Source organism: Lycium ferocissimum, chromosome 1, assembly GCF_029784015.1.
Source record: "Lycium ferocissimum isolate CSIRO_LF1 chromosome 1, AGI_CSIRO_Lferr_CH_V1, whole genome shotgun sequence".
Taxonomy (NCBI): domain Eukaryota; kingdom Viridiplantae; phylum Streptophyta; class Magnoliopsida; order Solanales; family Solanaceae; genus Lycium; species Lycium ferocissimum.
The window spans coordinates 2915320-2932612 of NC_081342.1; the positions used below are offsets into that span (position 1 = coordinate 2915320).

General features: G+C 33.6%; 2 protein-coding genes across 2 annotated transcripts; both read right to left on the bottom strand.

Annotated features, from left to right (window-relative positions):
- Positions 1-392: 392 nt before the first annotated feature.
- Positions 393-3168, bottom strand: LOC132057316 (pentatricopeptide repeat-containing protein At2g20540). Its single transcript, XM_059449909.1, has one exon. It carries the CDS (start codon positions 2986-2988, stop codon positions 1378-1380), a length of 1611 nt encoding a protein of 536 aa, XP_059305892.1. The 5' UTR covers positions 2989-3168; the 3' UTR covers positions 393-1377.
- Positions 3169-14157: 10989 nt separating this feature from the next.
- LOC132057397 (uncharacterized) lies at positions 14158-15636 on the bottom strand. Its single transcript, XM_059450025.1, has 2 exons — positions 15476-15636; positions 14158-14664 (listed from the first exon to the last, which is right to left on the bottom strand). Exons 1-2 carry the CDS (start codon positions 15543-15545, stop codon positions 14378-14380), a joined length of 357 nt encoding a protein of 118 aa, XP_059306008.1. The 5' UTR covers positions 15546-15636; the 3' UTR covers positions 14158-14377.
- Between the last annotated feature and the right edge of the window lie 1657 nt (positions 15637-17293).

Sequence of the window (17293 nt, forward strand, 5' to 3'; positions counted from 1 at the left end):
TATTTCATGTCACCGTCACGACTTACGATTAATTTGGCCAATACAACTAGAGGAGGATCTACGTCAATGTGAAGAATATGGAAACCGATTAATTGTAGTAGCAGCAATATTTTCACGTGAAAATTCTTCTTTTTTCCTTTTAACATTTTTGAACGGTGTTGTTGACGAGGTTTTTCATGCAATAGGTGTGACTTCGATTCGACTGTCCCCTCTCGAGGCTAATTAGGTGTTGGTCATAATCCAACCAGCCCGAAAATCGCTTTTCAATTTAGTTCTTTTAATCTTAATCTCGAGCTATATAGTTGAGTTCTAAAAAAATATTTCATCGACTTCATGTTAACTGAAGGTGTTTGACTGGGAATGTAACTTAAGAAAGTAAAAGTGACTTTTGAAACTTATAATCTTAAATATATCATGACATTGTCGTGGCTACAAAATCATGTCATTAAGAGTTGAAAAGTATAAGCTTAGATTCATCCTACATATATAAAGAATTGTTATTTTTTGAACAGACTAAAAAGAAAATACTATAACATAAACTGAAACAAAGAGAATAATTTGTTTTACAATAAAACAAAATTTATGTTGGGTGCACCCAGGTCAGTCAGGAGTCACCTTCTGTGGTTTTGGCTTCAGCAGCATAATATATACCTCTGATAGAGAGCTTCTCTTTCTTCGGCACGAGCTTCGATTTCACTTCCCGGAATTCCCCTCATCGCCTTTTTCTTATACGAACGACGTTGATCAAAGGCTCGGAAGTCATGCACAGCAATAGAACGACAAGTAAGCAGCAGAAGAACAACACATAGTCACTGGCGGTCAATGGATGAGATGAGTGTTGACGCATTCACGGGGGCAAGCAGACATATCGACCATGACCTGCTTGTTGGCTCTTCTATATCATAGATATATTACTTAGGAAATATTGTCGAGTACTTGTGAAGGCAACCAGCAAATCTTTTTTTCTAAATGATCAATAACGTCTTGAGTTGTTTACTTCTTGTTGTATGCAGATTGCTAGTGGTTCAATCCTCTCTTTGTCACCAATGCCAGGGAAAACAGTGATATCTCGGTCCTTAGCATCGCATTTCAGGCAACTTTTCTTATGTAAATGGAACACCACCATCTGAATAATTGAACTGTTGCATATCTGCCCTCGAATTCCTGGCTGACATATGTTCGTTCAAGTTCATCGTGATTCCCATCTCTACCGATCCCACAAATCTGAATCGCTCCTCCTGGAATTTCCAGACGTTAAAGAATGTGGTATAAACTGTTCTAAAAGCTTGAACGGAGAAGAGCGCATGCATCAGAATGACAACTTCTCCTCTATCAATGTTAAGATAACATTTTGCTGAAGTGTTTTGCAGTATAAATTCACGAACGTAAGTAATCGAGCGCTGGATCAACTATATCATTTTCTTCGCTTTGATGCAAGGCCAATAGCTCTAGCACCTCATGGATTTCTTTTGAAAACGGTTTTGAATTATCACCAGATAGAAATTCTTGGACCGAACTATTTATCTCAATCAGACTGCAGCCCGGTGTTTTCTTCATGCTTTTACTCCTTATGAATTTCCTCATCCTCGATACACCGTCCCACTTCCCAAGATCTGCATATATATTAGCGAGTAGAATATAGTTCCCTGTATCTTCCGGTTCGAGCTCTAACAGATGTTCCATTGCAATAACTGCAATTTCAAGATTGCGATAAGTTCTGCAAGAACTCAACAGAGAACCCCATATAGCAGAGTCGGGCTTAACCGGCATGCTCTTGATGATTGCAAGAGCTCGTTCAACACGTCCTGTACGCCCCAAAAGATCAACCAGACAACCATAATGCTCAATCCCCGGCTCTATGTTGTAATCAATTTTCATGGAATCAAAGTACCTCAAACCATCATCGCAAAGACCAGCATGCGCGCAAGCACATAGAAGACCAACAAAAGTGATCTCATTCGGTTCAACATCAGACCTCTTCATTTCGTGAAACAACTTAAGCGCTTCATGAGCTCTACCGTGATTGGCTAAGCCTCCAATCATCGTACTCCAAGAGATCACGTCTTTTTCAGACATCTGATTAAACAACTGCCAAGCCTCGTTTACGCTTCCACATTTAGCGTACATTTCCATCAATGCATTGCAAACAGAAGTCCTCTTCAAATACCCATACTTTTCCGCGTAAAAATGAATCCACTTCCCTAACTCGAGCGCTCCAAGTTGCGCACAAGCTGGCAAAACGGATACCAAACTAATCCAATCGGGTTTCAACCCGACCATTTGCATTCTCCTAAAAACATCCAATGCATCGCCATAGCACCCCGTTTTCGTGTACCCGGAAATCATAGCAGTCCAAGAAACAATAGTCTTATTCGGCATATCATCAAATAAAGCTCTCGCCTTCCTTACTTGACGCAACCTTACATGTCCACAAATAAGACTGTTCCAAGAAATCACATCTCTTTCAGACATTTCATCGAACACCTTATGTGCATAACTCATTCGATCACATTTCACATACATATCTAATAAAGAATTTGCTATCACATTACTACAATTCAACCCAAATTTACACACATGTCCATGAAACTGTTCACCTAAATCAACACATAAAATACCACTACATGATCTAATCATAAATGGGTATGTATATTCATCAGGACAAAATGTTCCTTCCATCATTTGCTTATATACATTGATACATGAAATATACCTTTGTTTATGTGTGTAAGCTCTAATTATAGAGTTGTACAAATAGTTGTTTGGATCATCAACTTGTTTGAACAGCAAATTAGCATAGTCTATTTCTCCAATTCTGTCACAAATCTCAACCATTTTGGTGACTAAATAGCTACTCTGTGAAAGAGAGAATTTGACAATTTGGGCATGGATTCTCTTCAAAAAACCTGTGCTCTTGCAGTTTTTCAACATGGGTATAAACATATCTTCCAGTCCTGTGACAGTTAAAACCCCAAATTTTAGTTCCATAGTGCACACTGATCATGAGTGTCTCAAGGGCAAGGCTACTGAATGTCTTTGCTTGGAGCCTTTAAAATCTTAGTAATAACTAAAGTTTTATATTCTACTGAAACAGTTTATGACTTTGTTAAAATTTGGCTTTAGACCACTAATTATATTGAACCCCTAGTGACACTACCCAACTCAGGTTGTTTCTGAAAAAAAAAGGTTTAGGTTTTATGTTGGGAGTGTGTAGTTTGATATATAATCAAATGGAAATAAAAAATTTGATATTCAAAATTCCATTTTTGATATGGTATTTGATTTAAGTTTTTAAAAAAAATTGAAATGTCAACGTCCCGGAGTACGTCCTAATAGCATGTTTGGCCAAGTTTATTTTTCTCCCAAAAGTATTTATTTTTTCAATAAATGCTTATTTTAAAAAAAGTGAGGTATTGGGCTAGTTTTTAGGATAAAAATAAGATTTTTTGGGAAAGCAAAAAGGATAGTTTTGAAAAGTTTACAAAAAATAACTTTTGCCCAAATTCTTTTTTTTTTTTTTTTTAAAAGTACTTTTGAGAAAAATACATTTTTTCAATAAGATTTTTAAAAGCTTGGTCAAACACTAATTCTTTTGTTCAAAAGTACTTTTAAATTAATTTGCCACACACAAACTTCTTTTTCGCGAAAAGTACTTTTGGAAAAAATATTTTTTAAAACAAGCTGATTTTAGAGGCTTGGCGAAACCAGCTATATAACTTATATAACACATATTTTAGATTATAAACATGTCATTTGACCTAATAACAAATGGATATGTATATTCATCGGGACACATTGTTCCTTCCATCATTTGCTTATATACATTGATACATGAAATATACCTTTGTTTATGTGTGTAAGCTCTAATTATAAAGTTGTACAAATAGTTGTTTGGATCATCAACCTGTTTGAACAACAAATTTGCATAGTCTATTCCTCCAATTCTGTCACAAATCTCAACCATTTTGGTGACTAAATAGTTACTCTGTGAAAGAGAAAACTTGACAATTTGGGCGAGTATTTTCCTCAAAAAATGTGTGCTTTTGCAGTTTCTTAACATGGGTATAAACAACCAACAAGGGTTGTGGTGTAGTGGTTGGTACTACTCCATCCTTAATTAAGAGGTCTCGAGTTCGAGCTCCCTTGGGTATGGAGTCACCATTGTTAGGGAGTGCTTTGCCCCCCAATGTGAGACTACCCGACACGAATCCGGATTTAATCGGTCCCCAATGTGAATACCGGATACCGGATGGAAAATAAAAAAAACATGGGTATAAACATATCTTCCACTCCTTTGACCGTTAAAACCCCAAGTTTTACATTCATATTGCGCACTGCTCATGGGTGGCTCAAGGGCAGGGCTACACAAAGCTTTAGGCCTCCAAATCTTAATAACTGAAGTTTTAAAGAATAAAATCATGGCAAATATTTTATTAAATTGAATATATTCTACTAAAACAGTTTAAGACCTTATTAAAATTTGATTTTAGGCCACTAATTTTATTGTGCCTCTATTGGCACTACCCAACTCAAGTTCTTTCTGGAAAAAAAAGTTTAGGGATTACGTTAGGTTTGTGTAGTTTTATATATAACCGAATGACGAAAATTTGATTTTCAACATTCGATTTTTGATATAGTATTTGATTTAAGTATTTATTTTTATTTAAAAAAAAAATGAAATGTCAATATCGTCCCGAAGTAAACAACATACCCAGTGAAATCCCACAAGTGGGGTCTGGGAAGGATAGAGTATACGCAGACCTTATCCCTACCTTGGGAGGTAGAGAGGCTATTTCTGGAAGACTCTCGGCTCAAGAGAAAGTAGGACCAAAAATTAACTTATATACTGACGATATTAATTTATTGAGTTAAATATAGATACCAAAAGTAGAAAGTGTCATTCTCATGCCGTTGCTTGCTGAATCCAGACGAATCAGTACATATTATATGTGAATCGCACTATCTTGGTTATATTGTCACTAAAATTTATACATACTGGAGTATTCACCAAATCAATTAATGCATGACGCATATTTACACATAAATTTCTTGTATTTAATAATTATTACCTAATATATATTTTAAATTCACTATGTCATGAACCAATTTCACTAAGTCGCGCGGGCACCTGCCATTTCCCACATCGGTAGGCGAACTCTTTCCTAAATCATCAATTCAAACCACTATAAAGTAAATAGAGCAGAATAAGTAGAAGCCTGAATCATAAATAATCATAAGTACGGAATATAAATACAATCCCCAAGGAACTGGTCTGACTCGTACAAGAGCAACTAAGTAATGTCTAGAAAATACAAGTCTCAAATGCTAAACACATCTATCTGAATGGAAGAAAATAAAGACAGGGATAGAGGAGTCTCCCAAGTGATTGACGGTCAGATGCTCACCCTAGATACTAACAAGCCAGGCCTCGAAAATCAGTCTCAAGAAGTGGAAATGGAACCTGTCTCAAACTCTACACCCCGAAAAGGAGTGTAGCAAGGTAGCATCAGTACAAACAACACGTACTGAGTAGGCATCATAGGCCGACAACAATTAGTTAACATATATAAAGAAAGAGATTGAAGAATAAACATGCTCACAATCAGGTATACACACCACACAGTCTAACAATAACAACGCAAGCACATAAGGATCAATAATCGAATCATAGCCTATGGTGAAGCACCTAAATACAAGTCTTTGCCAAGTTTTCTACGATTCCTCAGAATAACCATAAACACTAGTACAACCAACAATGTTACTCCGTAACCTCAAGTCTTAACCTAGGAGAAAGTCTTTACTCCTCGAATCTATTCCCAAATATATATTAATCAGGCACATGGCAATCTCAAATCAGTAACCAACCAGAAAGTCAATGTTCACGAGCACCGTACAATACGATAAATGACCACTACCAGAATCAAATGTATGATTGAATGAAATATGAATGCAATGCAATGATACACACATGCTCCGGACGGATGATATCTACGCCTCGACGGTCGGCGGCCCATGGGGGGCCCGAAGTCCATGTACTGCTGCGACACTCGATCTAATATATAGTCGGTGTTGCGGTACGTGCAACCCGTTCCAAATGTCGGTGTTGTGCGCGCAACCCGATCCAATATATATATATATATATATATATATATATATATGTGTGTGTGTGTGTGTGTGTGTGTGTGTGTGTGTGTGTGTGTGTGTGTGAATAATATCAATGCCAACAAGAGTATATCAATGACAACCGTGCCACACATGGACACATATCCCAATATCAAGATTAAAATCAATTCCTTCCTCTTCACAAGTCAATAACTAATAGCTGAGAGATACGGGTTCACAACTCTCGATATCAAATCAATCGTGCCATACATAGACACATCTCTCGATATCAATAGCTAGTCAAGTTCTTTCCTCTGTCCGAGATAATATAAATAAGTGAGGGACAGCCATATCTCAATCATGATAAGACGACTAAGCATCTCTAATATCACACACATGGTACAAGCCAATAAATCACAACAAGGAAACACACCAAAATCAAACAACAGTACCAACTTAGGAATCCATCCCAACTTCATACCCGAAGGCGTACAGGATTTCTCCAACAATCACTAACTCTACATATGATTCGCTAACCGAAGTCTAACCAAAAGGTAAGCCGTAACCTACCTGGTAGCCAAGCAGGAGCCACGAACAATCAAACTTGAGCCTTGTCTTTCCTCTTCGGAGAGCCTCAGAACAATTAAAGTCTATCAAGTATGAATTCTACGTTAGAATACGAATCTAAGGACACCCGTATTGTCATAGTTTTACCCAAAACCCAAAAATGGACCTAAAATAGCCAAACCCGAGCCACAAGGGCAAAACTGTAATTTCATTACAAAATCGAGTTCAATATAGTCAAAGTAGTACCCTACGAGTTTAAACGAGTCCAACGATACCCATATTGCTATATTTTATTTCGAAACCCCAAAACGAACCGAAAAAGGTAACCTCGAGCCTGAAAGAGCAAAACTGGAAATTTAAGTCAAAATTAGTATATCCATATCTTAATTAGTCAAGATCCAAAAAAAACCCACTTAAAAAGCCATCATCTTGATCTTCAAAACCATGATTTTCCACTATTTAACTTTTAGGTTCAAAACCTCAATTTTCCCTAATCAAACTCAGATAAAATCCGTAATCAATGTAAATAAACTTGAGGAAACATCAAAATAAAGGTTAGGTACTTACCCCCCTCGTTGATACGAGAAAAATGCCGCAAAAATCACCTCAAACGGAGCTCTAGAACTCAAGATATGCTCAAAATACAAAATGAACGCAGTCTGATTTTCTTTATACACAGCTATGTCCGCTAGGGCTTTTCATGGTTTTGGTTGAAACCAAAACCAAATCAAAAATTTAACCAAACCGATAAAAAAATCGACATTTGGTATGGTTTGGTTTGATTTGGTTTTAAATTTTAAAAACCGATAATATTTGGTTTGGTTATGGTTCTATTAAAAAATAACCGAACCAAACCGATAAATTATATACATAAACTTTATAATTATTTATATGTATAATATTAGGTTTTCATAAATAATTATAAATATTTTATACCTTTTAATCATTAATTTGATTTTTGGTCTACTTATTTCAGATGATTGTTTAAGGCCCATGTTTTTAAGAATATGTCCAAGCCCATGTCTTTAAGTCTTTTAACTCTTTTAAGTGTTAAATATAAACCTACTAATAGAAGCTCACGTTAGAGTCTAATGTTTTAACTTAAATTTTTAGCCTTTCTTTATCGAGAAAACAAGCCTGGGATCATTTGATTTTAGGTTGTTTCTTCTTCTTTTTTTCCGAATTTATACCTTTCTTTTTCTTGTATTCTCATTAATGAGTCGAGGTTGTAGATTTGGAGGTTCCTATAGTCAAAGATACTTCATATATTAGTCAACGTTACTTATAAGCATAATTGCTATAACTCAAGCACATGGTAATGCCCTAATACTTCTTCCGTGGGTAATCCTCCGAAATCAAGCCAAAACATGCCAAGAAAAAGAACAACTCCTTTAGTCGAAACCCAAGCCTCTTATTGGGGATAATGATAAGAAAACATCTGAAATTTGGGGTCATTACACAAAGTTTTTTTAATAAAATGGGAGAATTGAGGGCAAAATGCAAGTACAGCCCCAAAGTTTGGGATCATTACACACAGTTTTTTTATTTCATATATTTTCATTTTAATTTTAGATAGTCTTTGTATTTAATTAATAGGTATGTTTGTAACAACAACTAAAAGCTCTCATGCTCTACTTTATTTCCATAGTGTGTGTATTAAGATGACAAAAATGGTGCGGCCACTACTAAGTTAGTTTTTAGCTCTATATGTAATAATTTATCAACTTTGGGTAATTTGAGTCACTACTATCACTAATAGTGAAAATGTAAAACATGATGTATGTTCCTCTAAACTATAAATAAAAGTTATCGTTTGAACAAAAAAAAAAAAAGACATGTCTTTTTCAACTTTTTAATGTTTTACCGATAAAACATCTCTTTCTTTTCTCGGCTAGTCATAAAATGAAAATCGAACCAAACGAACCAAACCGACAATAACCAAACCGGTGGTTATTATTTTATTTAGTTTGGCTATGGATTTATAATTTCAAAAACCGACTAAATTGGTTTGGTTATGGTTTTAATCAATAACCGACCTAAATTGAACCATGAACACCCCTATTGTATGCCTTACGCAGCATCGAAGTCCGCTTAAAATAGTCCAAGTTTCGCTACATAACACCAAAAGTCCGCTACAACAAGACACACAGTGTACAACAATAGTTGTCCGAGCTAAAATGACCATAACTTCCTCATATGAAGGCGAAATGCAACGATTCTTTTTGCTATAACTTCTTAATTACGATACGGATCTAATGGTTCAATTGAAACACAAAACAAAAGTTCGTTTGATCAATAAGGTACTCTTTATGGTCAAAGAGCTACAGCGAAAACATCGAATACGAGTGCGACACAACCCAAATCCATTTGAAACTTTTTGGAATCTCACCAAAACTTACGGACAAGTCTATAATCATCATACGAACTTGGTGGAACTTTTAAAACATCGATACGGGGTCATCTTGACCCGATATTGACCGCGGTAAACTCTAATTCTTTAACTTAACTAGTTTCCCCATCAATGACTCAAATCACACCCAAACCTTTTGGGAACCAAACCTATGACTTCACTAAGTCATAAATCACGTTCCGGACCTAATGGAACTGTCGGAATTTGATTACGGACACGTTTACCCAAAAGTCAACTATTGGTCAAAGACTTTTCACTTTAAGACTCTAGATTCCACAAATCCTACTAGAACTCGCCTGATCTCGGGAACCATGTTGCCCATCCCCGCGGGTCAAAATCATACTAACGAGACTCGAGGAAGGGTCAACGGAGGAAAAAAGGTCAAAAACACTATAGCGACCAAACGGATCGTTACACACAACATCACCTAACTATTGCAAATTGATATATTTGGCATAAACATAGCCTCCGGGTAAGGTTTTTCCGAAATTTATAGTAAAAATAATCAAATGCGTACGAATTGATGAGATTACTCCTTATCTCCCTCACTTTTCAGTTCCCCCGTCTTTTTCCATGTACTACATTATTAAATAGCTTTAAGGGAATGTAAGTCATTTTATCAAATGCTTTTGAATCAGAAATTCAAAACACATAATCATTTATTTACAAAACAATTTCAGCAATTAAATGTGCTTTAGAACCGCCCACTTTTAATCAACTAACCCAAATGGGATCCAAATATCTCTTTAAATTAGAGCACAAAAAAAAAAAAACAAACAAATTTCTATAAAAAAGCTTCGAGCAAAAGTATGTAATTAAGTTCTAATAAATATTTGGTGGTGGACATGTAGGCTTGTCAAATTTGTAGAAGCACACACAAATAACTTGCTCTTTCTCCACACACTGTGAGGTAACAAAATTTTCTCCAAATGTAATATGGCAAAGTGATGTGCATCTTGGTAATTCTGCATCAGAACAAGCAAAATCATAAACTTCATATGGGCATACTGCTTGAGCATTTGCTGAGAGAAACTGAGTCATTATGAAAATGGCTGCAAAATGAAACACTAAAAGTGTTATTAAAATTAATATACCATTCATAACCCAGTATTTTCGACACAAAATGTGTGTGTGTAAAATTCTACTAAAATTTTAACAAATACTATAGTATAAACTCTTAATTTCAAAAGTGTAATGGGTTCAAAGGGGTGGGCGTTCGAGCCGTTTGAAGTGGATATATATGACAACTTCGATTTGAATTCATTTTTTTGTGCGGAGTGCCTTCAAATGCACTGGTCTTTAATTTTTGCCCCTCAAATTGGTGGTCTTTAATTTTTGCCACTTTCGCCTAATACCATGAGGTTTGGGGTTCGAATCCCGGCTCAGTAAATAAAATAAAAAAAATCGCAAGACAGAGTTTTGGCATGCCTGAAGGCAAGGTAGAGTTTTGAAGCAAACTCTACCTTTCAAACTCTGCCTGAAGATAGCAAATCTCTGCCTTGCAAATTCAAACTCTACCTTGCGAATTTTTTTTAAATTTTCGTCTGAGCCGGGGTTCGAACTCGAAACCAAGCCCCAAGGGGTTCTAACGAAGGACAAAAATTAAAGACCACCCCAAAATAAGGGCGTTCCTGCGAATTGAATTTTTGGTTTCCGGATTCAGGAAATTAAAATCCAAGCTAATTCAAATAAGTTCGGATTCGATCGATTTTCTTAATTTCGATTTCAGATTAATCAACTTTGTTATTTCGGATATTCGATTTTGAGCCTATTGGCTGAGATTTCTTCTTAGAAAAATGAATATCGTAATAAAATATTCATGTGAAATTGCCATAGTAATCTCTCTTCCCACCACATTTGTCCAAATAACATGTTCATTCAAGCAGTTCTAAATAGATCATACTATTAATAGTTCATATTTAAGTCAAGCACTGCTCAATCCTTATAAACTCTATGCAATTTAACCATCAATTAGTATGCGTCCTTAAGGACTCACAGCCTCAACTCCTCAAATAACAATGAAAAATACACTCACAGTGACTACATCTCAATTTGCATTATCCATTAGCCTAATAAGGTATATTTACTGATCTAATCGAAAGGGATAAACATAAGGTACTTATAAAAAAATTCGGATTTTCGATTTTGCCCACATTATGCGCAGCCCTAGGTTCAAATGTAAAAATCGAAAGATCGAATTCATCAAATTAAATTTTGAATCAGCTTCTGAGCTTCTTGTCTCGTCTTTGTTTGTAAAAACGGGTTAACAAATTTTCGGGATTTTCTTTCCAACCAAATGCAATTTCGAGAGTTTTTTTTTTTTTTTTTTGCAAAAATAAAAACTATTCCATAGGTTGGAATTTTTGCAAACAAAAAAAATATATATATATATATATATATTTTTTTTTTCTATTGGCGTTTGGTTAAAAAATTGATACATAGTCATTTCAGGAATACACATTATAAGGTGAAATCCCTCCTGTTGCTCAATTTGTTTATCATATTAATCACAACAAGAAAAAGAAAATGAAAGAGAAAAGCATGACTCAAAAAAAAAAAAAAAAAAAAAAGTACACTCAACTAGAAAAAGAAAATAGCAATTGTAGGTTCATACATACCAGAAATGTAAGCAATGAGGAAAATGGAACAGCGAAAAGATGAACAATTTTTTTCCATTGCAGAAATTTAGTGAATAAAAAGTAGTCCACGTATCTTTTTATACTAAAATTTAAGGGATTACAGTAATATAGATAATCTATAATAGGAATATTCTTGATGAAAATCAAATTTACATCATGTCATTATTTTTATTGATATAAAATTAGGATTTACTTACAAAAACAATAATATAATATGGAAAGCAATAAGTTACATATTTTAACACTTAAATGTATATATATATATGACTTATACTCAGTTTGGTAGGACATAAAAGGAACTTGAGAAGTGCTTTTATAGAGAAAAATTATCTTTTCATTTTTTTGAGATGTTTTTCTAAATTCCTGATAATAAAAAATATTTTGAATGTTTCTACAAAATGAAGAATGTTCTTGATAAGGTGAGCTTGAAAAAGAATGTTTTTAGATTTTTCATCTTTCTTTTTCTTGTTTGCTCTCTTTTTTCTTTTTTGGAAATGAATAAATGAACCTAAATAGAATAACCAAGATTTGCAATCTTGTGGACTTAGGGGTGTTCACGGTTTGGTTAAAAACCAATCCGAACCGCAAACCAAACCAAACCGATTAAATAAATCGATATTTGTTTGGGTTTGGTTTGGTTTGGTTTCAACTTTTACAAAACCGATAATACTTGGTTTGGTTTTATTAAAAATTAACCAAAGATTAAACCAAACCGAACCGAACCGACCAAATAATATACACAATTTTATAATTATATAAACATTATATTAATTTTTATAAATAATTTTAAATACTTTATTTACTTTTTCATCAAAATTGTCTTTATCTCTATTAGACTAATGAACTTTACACTTTAAGCCCATTTCTTAAAAAAATAATTCATGAATTCACACTAATTTATCAAAGAAAAAACTATGAGATTAACCTAAAAAAAAGTTATATTTCTTTTAAACTTTGTTCCCTTGATTAAAGCTTATAGATCTTAAGACATTATAATAAAAGAAAATTATAGCTCCCACAATAAAAGGACAATAACGAATTATAAGTTGAAAAAGGATGAAAAAGTCTTTCCTTATCGTAGAAAGAAAAAAAAATGAAAGAGAGAAATGACATTAGATTTCTTAAAACCGAATCAAACCGAACCAAACCGATGGTTATATATTATATTTGGTTTGGTTTGATTTTAATAATTAAGAAACCGACTAAGTTGGTTTGATTTTGATTTTGACCAAAAACCGACCCAAATCGACCCATGAACACTCCTACTTGTGGTATCCGTGAGACACAATAGATGTCATGTCAATTCTCACTGTTCCCTTTTTCCCCTATTATACTAGAAAAATTAGAAGAAGAAAAAAACTAAAGATAAGAAATCTGTTTCTTCTCGTTTTCTTTTTCAATTTTTTTTTTATTTGAATTAACTTGAAAGTGAAGTATTTTTTTAGCATTTGATGCTTATCAGTAGGGGTGTACAAAGAAAACCGACAAACCGCACCAAATCGATAAACCGAGTCAAACCGAGAAAAAAACTCAACTAGTGATTTGGTTTGACTTGGTTTGGTGTTGGAAAAAAAAACCCGATCATAATTGGTTTGGTTTGGTTTTAGCTAAAAAAAGTCAAACCGAACCAAACCAACCCGACATTACATGTATTCAAGTTTATAAATATTTTATACATAAAAATATTTATTTGAGATATAATTCATAAATATTTCTTAAATTTTTTCATAGTTTTCTGTCTTTTATCATATTAATTCAAGCTTGAACTTAGAATTTTGAATGTCAATAAGTTTTATAGGCTATGGATGTTAATAACTCAAATAAAGTCCAACAAACGAAATTCAATTCCAACACTAGGACCGACACTAATGTTGGATATCTTTTCTTTAGTTTTACATAATTGGTTTAGAGAGTGAAAATACATAACTTAATTTTATTTTTTTCTTTGTCATGTAATTAATACTTATTAGCCGTACTTATTTTAGCATGACTTAGTATTTTTAGATTATGATCATTTTTTTATGGCTTATTAATTAGCAATATTTATTTAAACCGATTTTATTATTTTTTTTGTTGAATATTTTAATACAATGCCATCACTCATCTCACATTTTGTGTTATTTTCATAAGAAACACCTTAATTATATAGTTGAATCTTAACAGGACTAAAGAAATATTTGAAATAAAAGTTATATGTTTTGTATGAAGACTTTTCCGGAAAAAAAAAAAAAAACCCCGAAAAATCCAAGAAAGCCCAAGGTTGAAAAACCCGAATTTTATTAGTTTGGTTTGATTTATAAATTTAAAACCCAACGCAATTGGTTTGATTTGGTATTTGAAAAATCCGAACCAACCCGGTTCATGTATACCCCTACTTATCAGCTTATAATTTTAATCGGCTAACCCAAAAGAAATCATAGCTTCATATCACTCTAAATATTAGGAATAAACAGAAAACATAATATTTCACGTCGAATTCGGTAGGCAGTCACAAGCCGAACTGCTAGCTTTTCATAGTTTGTAATAATCCACGATCCAAGTCTTTCATAGGAAATATTGATCACTTATTATATTTTACACAAAGCATTACACACAGACACACACAAATTACATTTTGCATAAAACATTCATAAACACACAATTTAATTTTTCATATATATTAAGCAATATTCTTTTGTTGGTTCATGAGCTTAGCTTTAAGGAGAGTTCCAAAATAACCTTCACCAGTAACAGTAGATTTGTCACATTGGGACCTCCATCCCTCAAATGCAGAAGGGACACAATTGTAACAGAGCCAACCATCACTGCAATCACTTTCGACATTGCAATATTTGAGACAAGTTATTATGTCCCCCACTGGAAGTAATTTTTGTTTCATCATTTCAATATCTACCGGTAATTCTCGTGTAGCCATCACTTGCGTATTCGGAGACCATGAGAAATTAACTGCATGTAATTAAAACATAAAAACTATTAGAATCATTAATATATAGCTACTGGCCTCCGTTTGATAGGCACGACAAAAAAGAAAGACTTTTAAAACTTGTGGTCTAACTATATACATTTTTGTGGTATTATAAAATCATGTCATCAAGAGTAAAATGAGAGGATTAAGTTAAATAGTTTCACATTAAACGGGACTAAAAAAAGAAAATTGTCTCACATTAAACGGGACATATTGAGCCAGCAGACAAATTATCTAAATGCAGGTCGCAGAAGAGTCCACACTATGGGAAGTTTTAGGGCTCGAACCCGAGAATATAATATACATATATATATATATATATATATATATATATATATATATATATATATACACACACACACACACACACACGTTAATATAAATTTTTTCCCGCATTGGACCGGTTCCCGCATTGGAGATATCTGGATTCGCGCCGCGTACGTAGGGCCCCATTCGGGGGGAACCGCTCCTTACCAAGGATTTTTCCATACCCAGGGCTCGAGCCCGAGACCTCTGGTTAAGGGAGAAGCAGCCCCATCCGCTGCACCACATCCTTTGGTGGTTCACGTTAATATAATTTAACATGTTATAACATGTTACTTACCATATATTTTACGTGACATATATTATTATACGTGACTTATTAATATATACATTTAGTATTTATAATTATTAATCTTCAAAGAGGTTAATGCACAGAACTTAACACTCCTTGCATATATACATTTAGAACATTGATATAAGTTATTAATCTTCAAAGAAAAATAAATTAAGGATGGTAAAGTTATGAACCTGTAGTTATAACAACAAGAGCAATCAAGAAAAATGATAGCTTAAGGAGGGGACGTCCAGTTTCTGCCATGCTGAAAATATATAAACTTGGCTTGCACTTGAAAAGTAGAATTAAGAGTGTTAATAATTAATTAATGATGTTTTCATCTCTCCATCAAAGGATATATTTATAGTGCTAGTAAGGAGCATAAGTACTATGCAAGGTGATGAGGAAATATAAGTTATGAAACTTTTTTTTTCCATTATCAGTTGGCTTACTTAGATGGTACATTACAAACGTGAATCACACCACTCACATCCACATCACAAATCAATTTGAGTCAACCCTACCATTTGAGCTTTTCATTTTCTTACTACACAAGCGGAGTTAGAATTTTGAATTTATGGGATCTGAATTCTAGAAGAAAAAAAAAACAATTTATTTCGGCACTGAATAAATTATTTATACATATTAACTTATTAAGTGAATCTTTAAAGACAAATATAGTGTCTCGGCTACTGGATTTTGCCGAACCTATAAGCAGAACTATTGCTCCACCTCTGAATGATGGATTCAACCTTTAAAATGTTAACACTGATCTTATTAGATTTCTGAAATTATAGGTTATTCAAAATATAATATTTATTTAAGTTTTAGTAATCTTTTAATATATATATTTATGTTCCGTATTAAAATAGACTGAACACGTAGCTAATGAGCTACATGCATAGCAACGAACAATAAAGAAAAAAGAACAACCCTACTTAGGCTATAGATTAACTTATCTTCCATCCCCACATATCTGTCATGCGTGATGATATATTCTATATTAGTTTAATTTTATTAGTACGTCGATAATGTAGAAGAATATTTATAATACCAAAGTTATTTTAATTTTATTTGTTGTAGTTGGTACTCTATCTTATTTTCAAAATTATGAATTTCACTTTTTATAAAGTTGACTTACGTGTCAATATCTTTAATAGGTGATATAATTGATGAAAAAATTATTTACATTAGTGATATATATAAGTTAAACTCATTTGTAATCGTATTGATTGTTCTTTTCTATATTAAAAAGTCTAGCAAAAAATTTTGATGCCACCTAATTTGCGTCATTTGGAACTCATACCAAATTAATAGAATTAACCAGGCATCGTTAGTGAAAGCAGTGGCGGACCTAGTAAGAGCCCAGGGGGGTCCGAACCCCCTTCGGCGAAAAATTGCATTGTATATACAAGGTGAAAATTATTTTTATGTATATATAAACCCCTTATAAAATCTTCTTTATATCAAGAGAGTTGAGGCAACTTTAGTCCGAGATATATCAAAGCTTATAAAATCATCAAGAGAGTTGGAGTAATGACAAGGGCTCAGGTTATCACCGGAGGTCACCTATGTATCCAATATTTCATATGTCCATGATTCGAAAAAAATGTGCCTGGTGGCCATATATCTAGCTAAGGTCTAATTAAGAACGTTGTTTCAGTTAAAATCCTTTAGAGGAATCACCCGATCAAGGAGGTGAATTGGGAAGCGTATATTTTTTATTTTTTATTTTTGTACAAAATTAAAGATGCAAATACATTATGGTTACCAACTCCCAACTACCATACATTTTATATATATAATTAATTAATATCATTTTTTTATAAACTAATGATATGTCTAGTAACACAAGTCAAACTTACTATATCTAGCACCTAACCCTAATTAGTGTTTGTTTCCATTATTATCACATGATAATGACACGATAAAATTCTGATTCAAAAGGAATATAGATGTAAGCCTGCGAAAATAAATGTTCACATATGATGCTCCCTCCGTCTCAAATTACC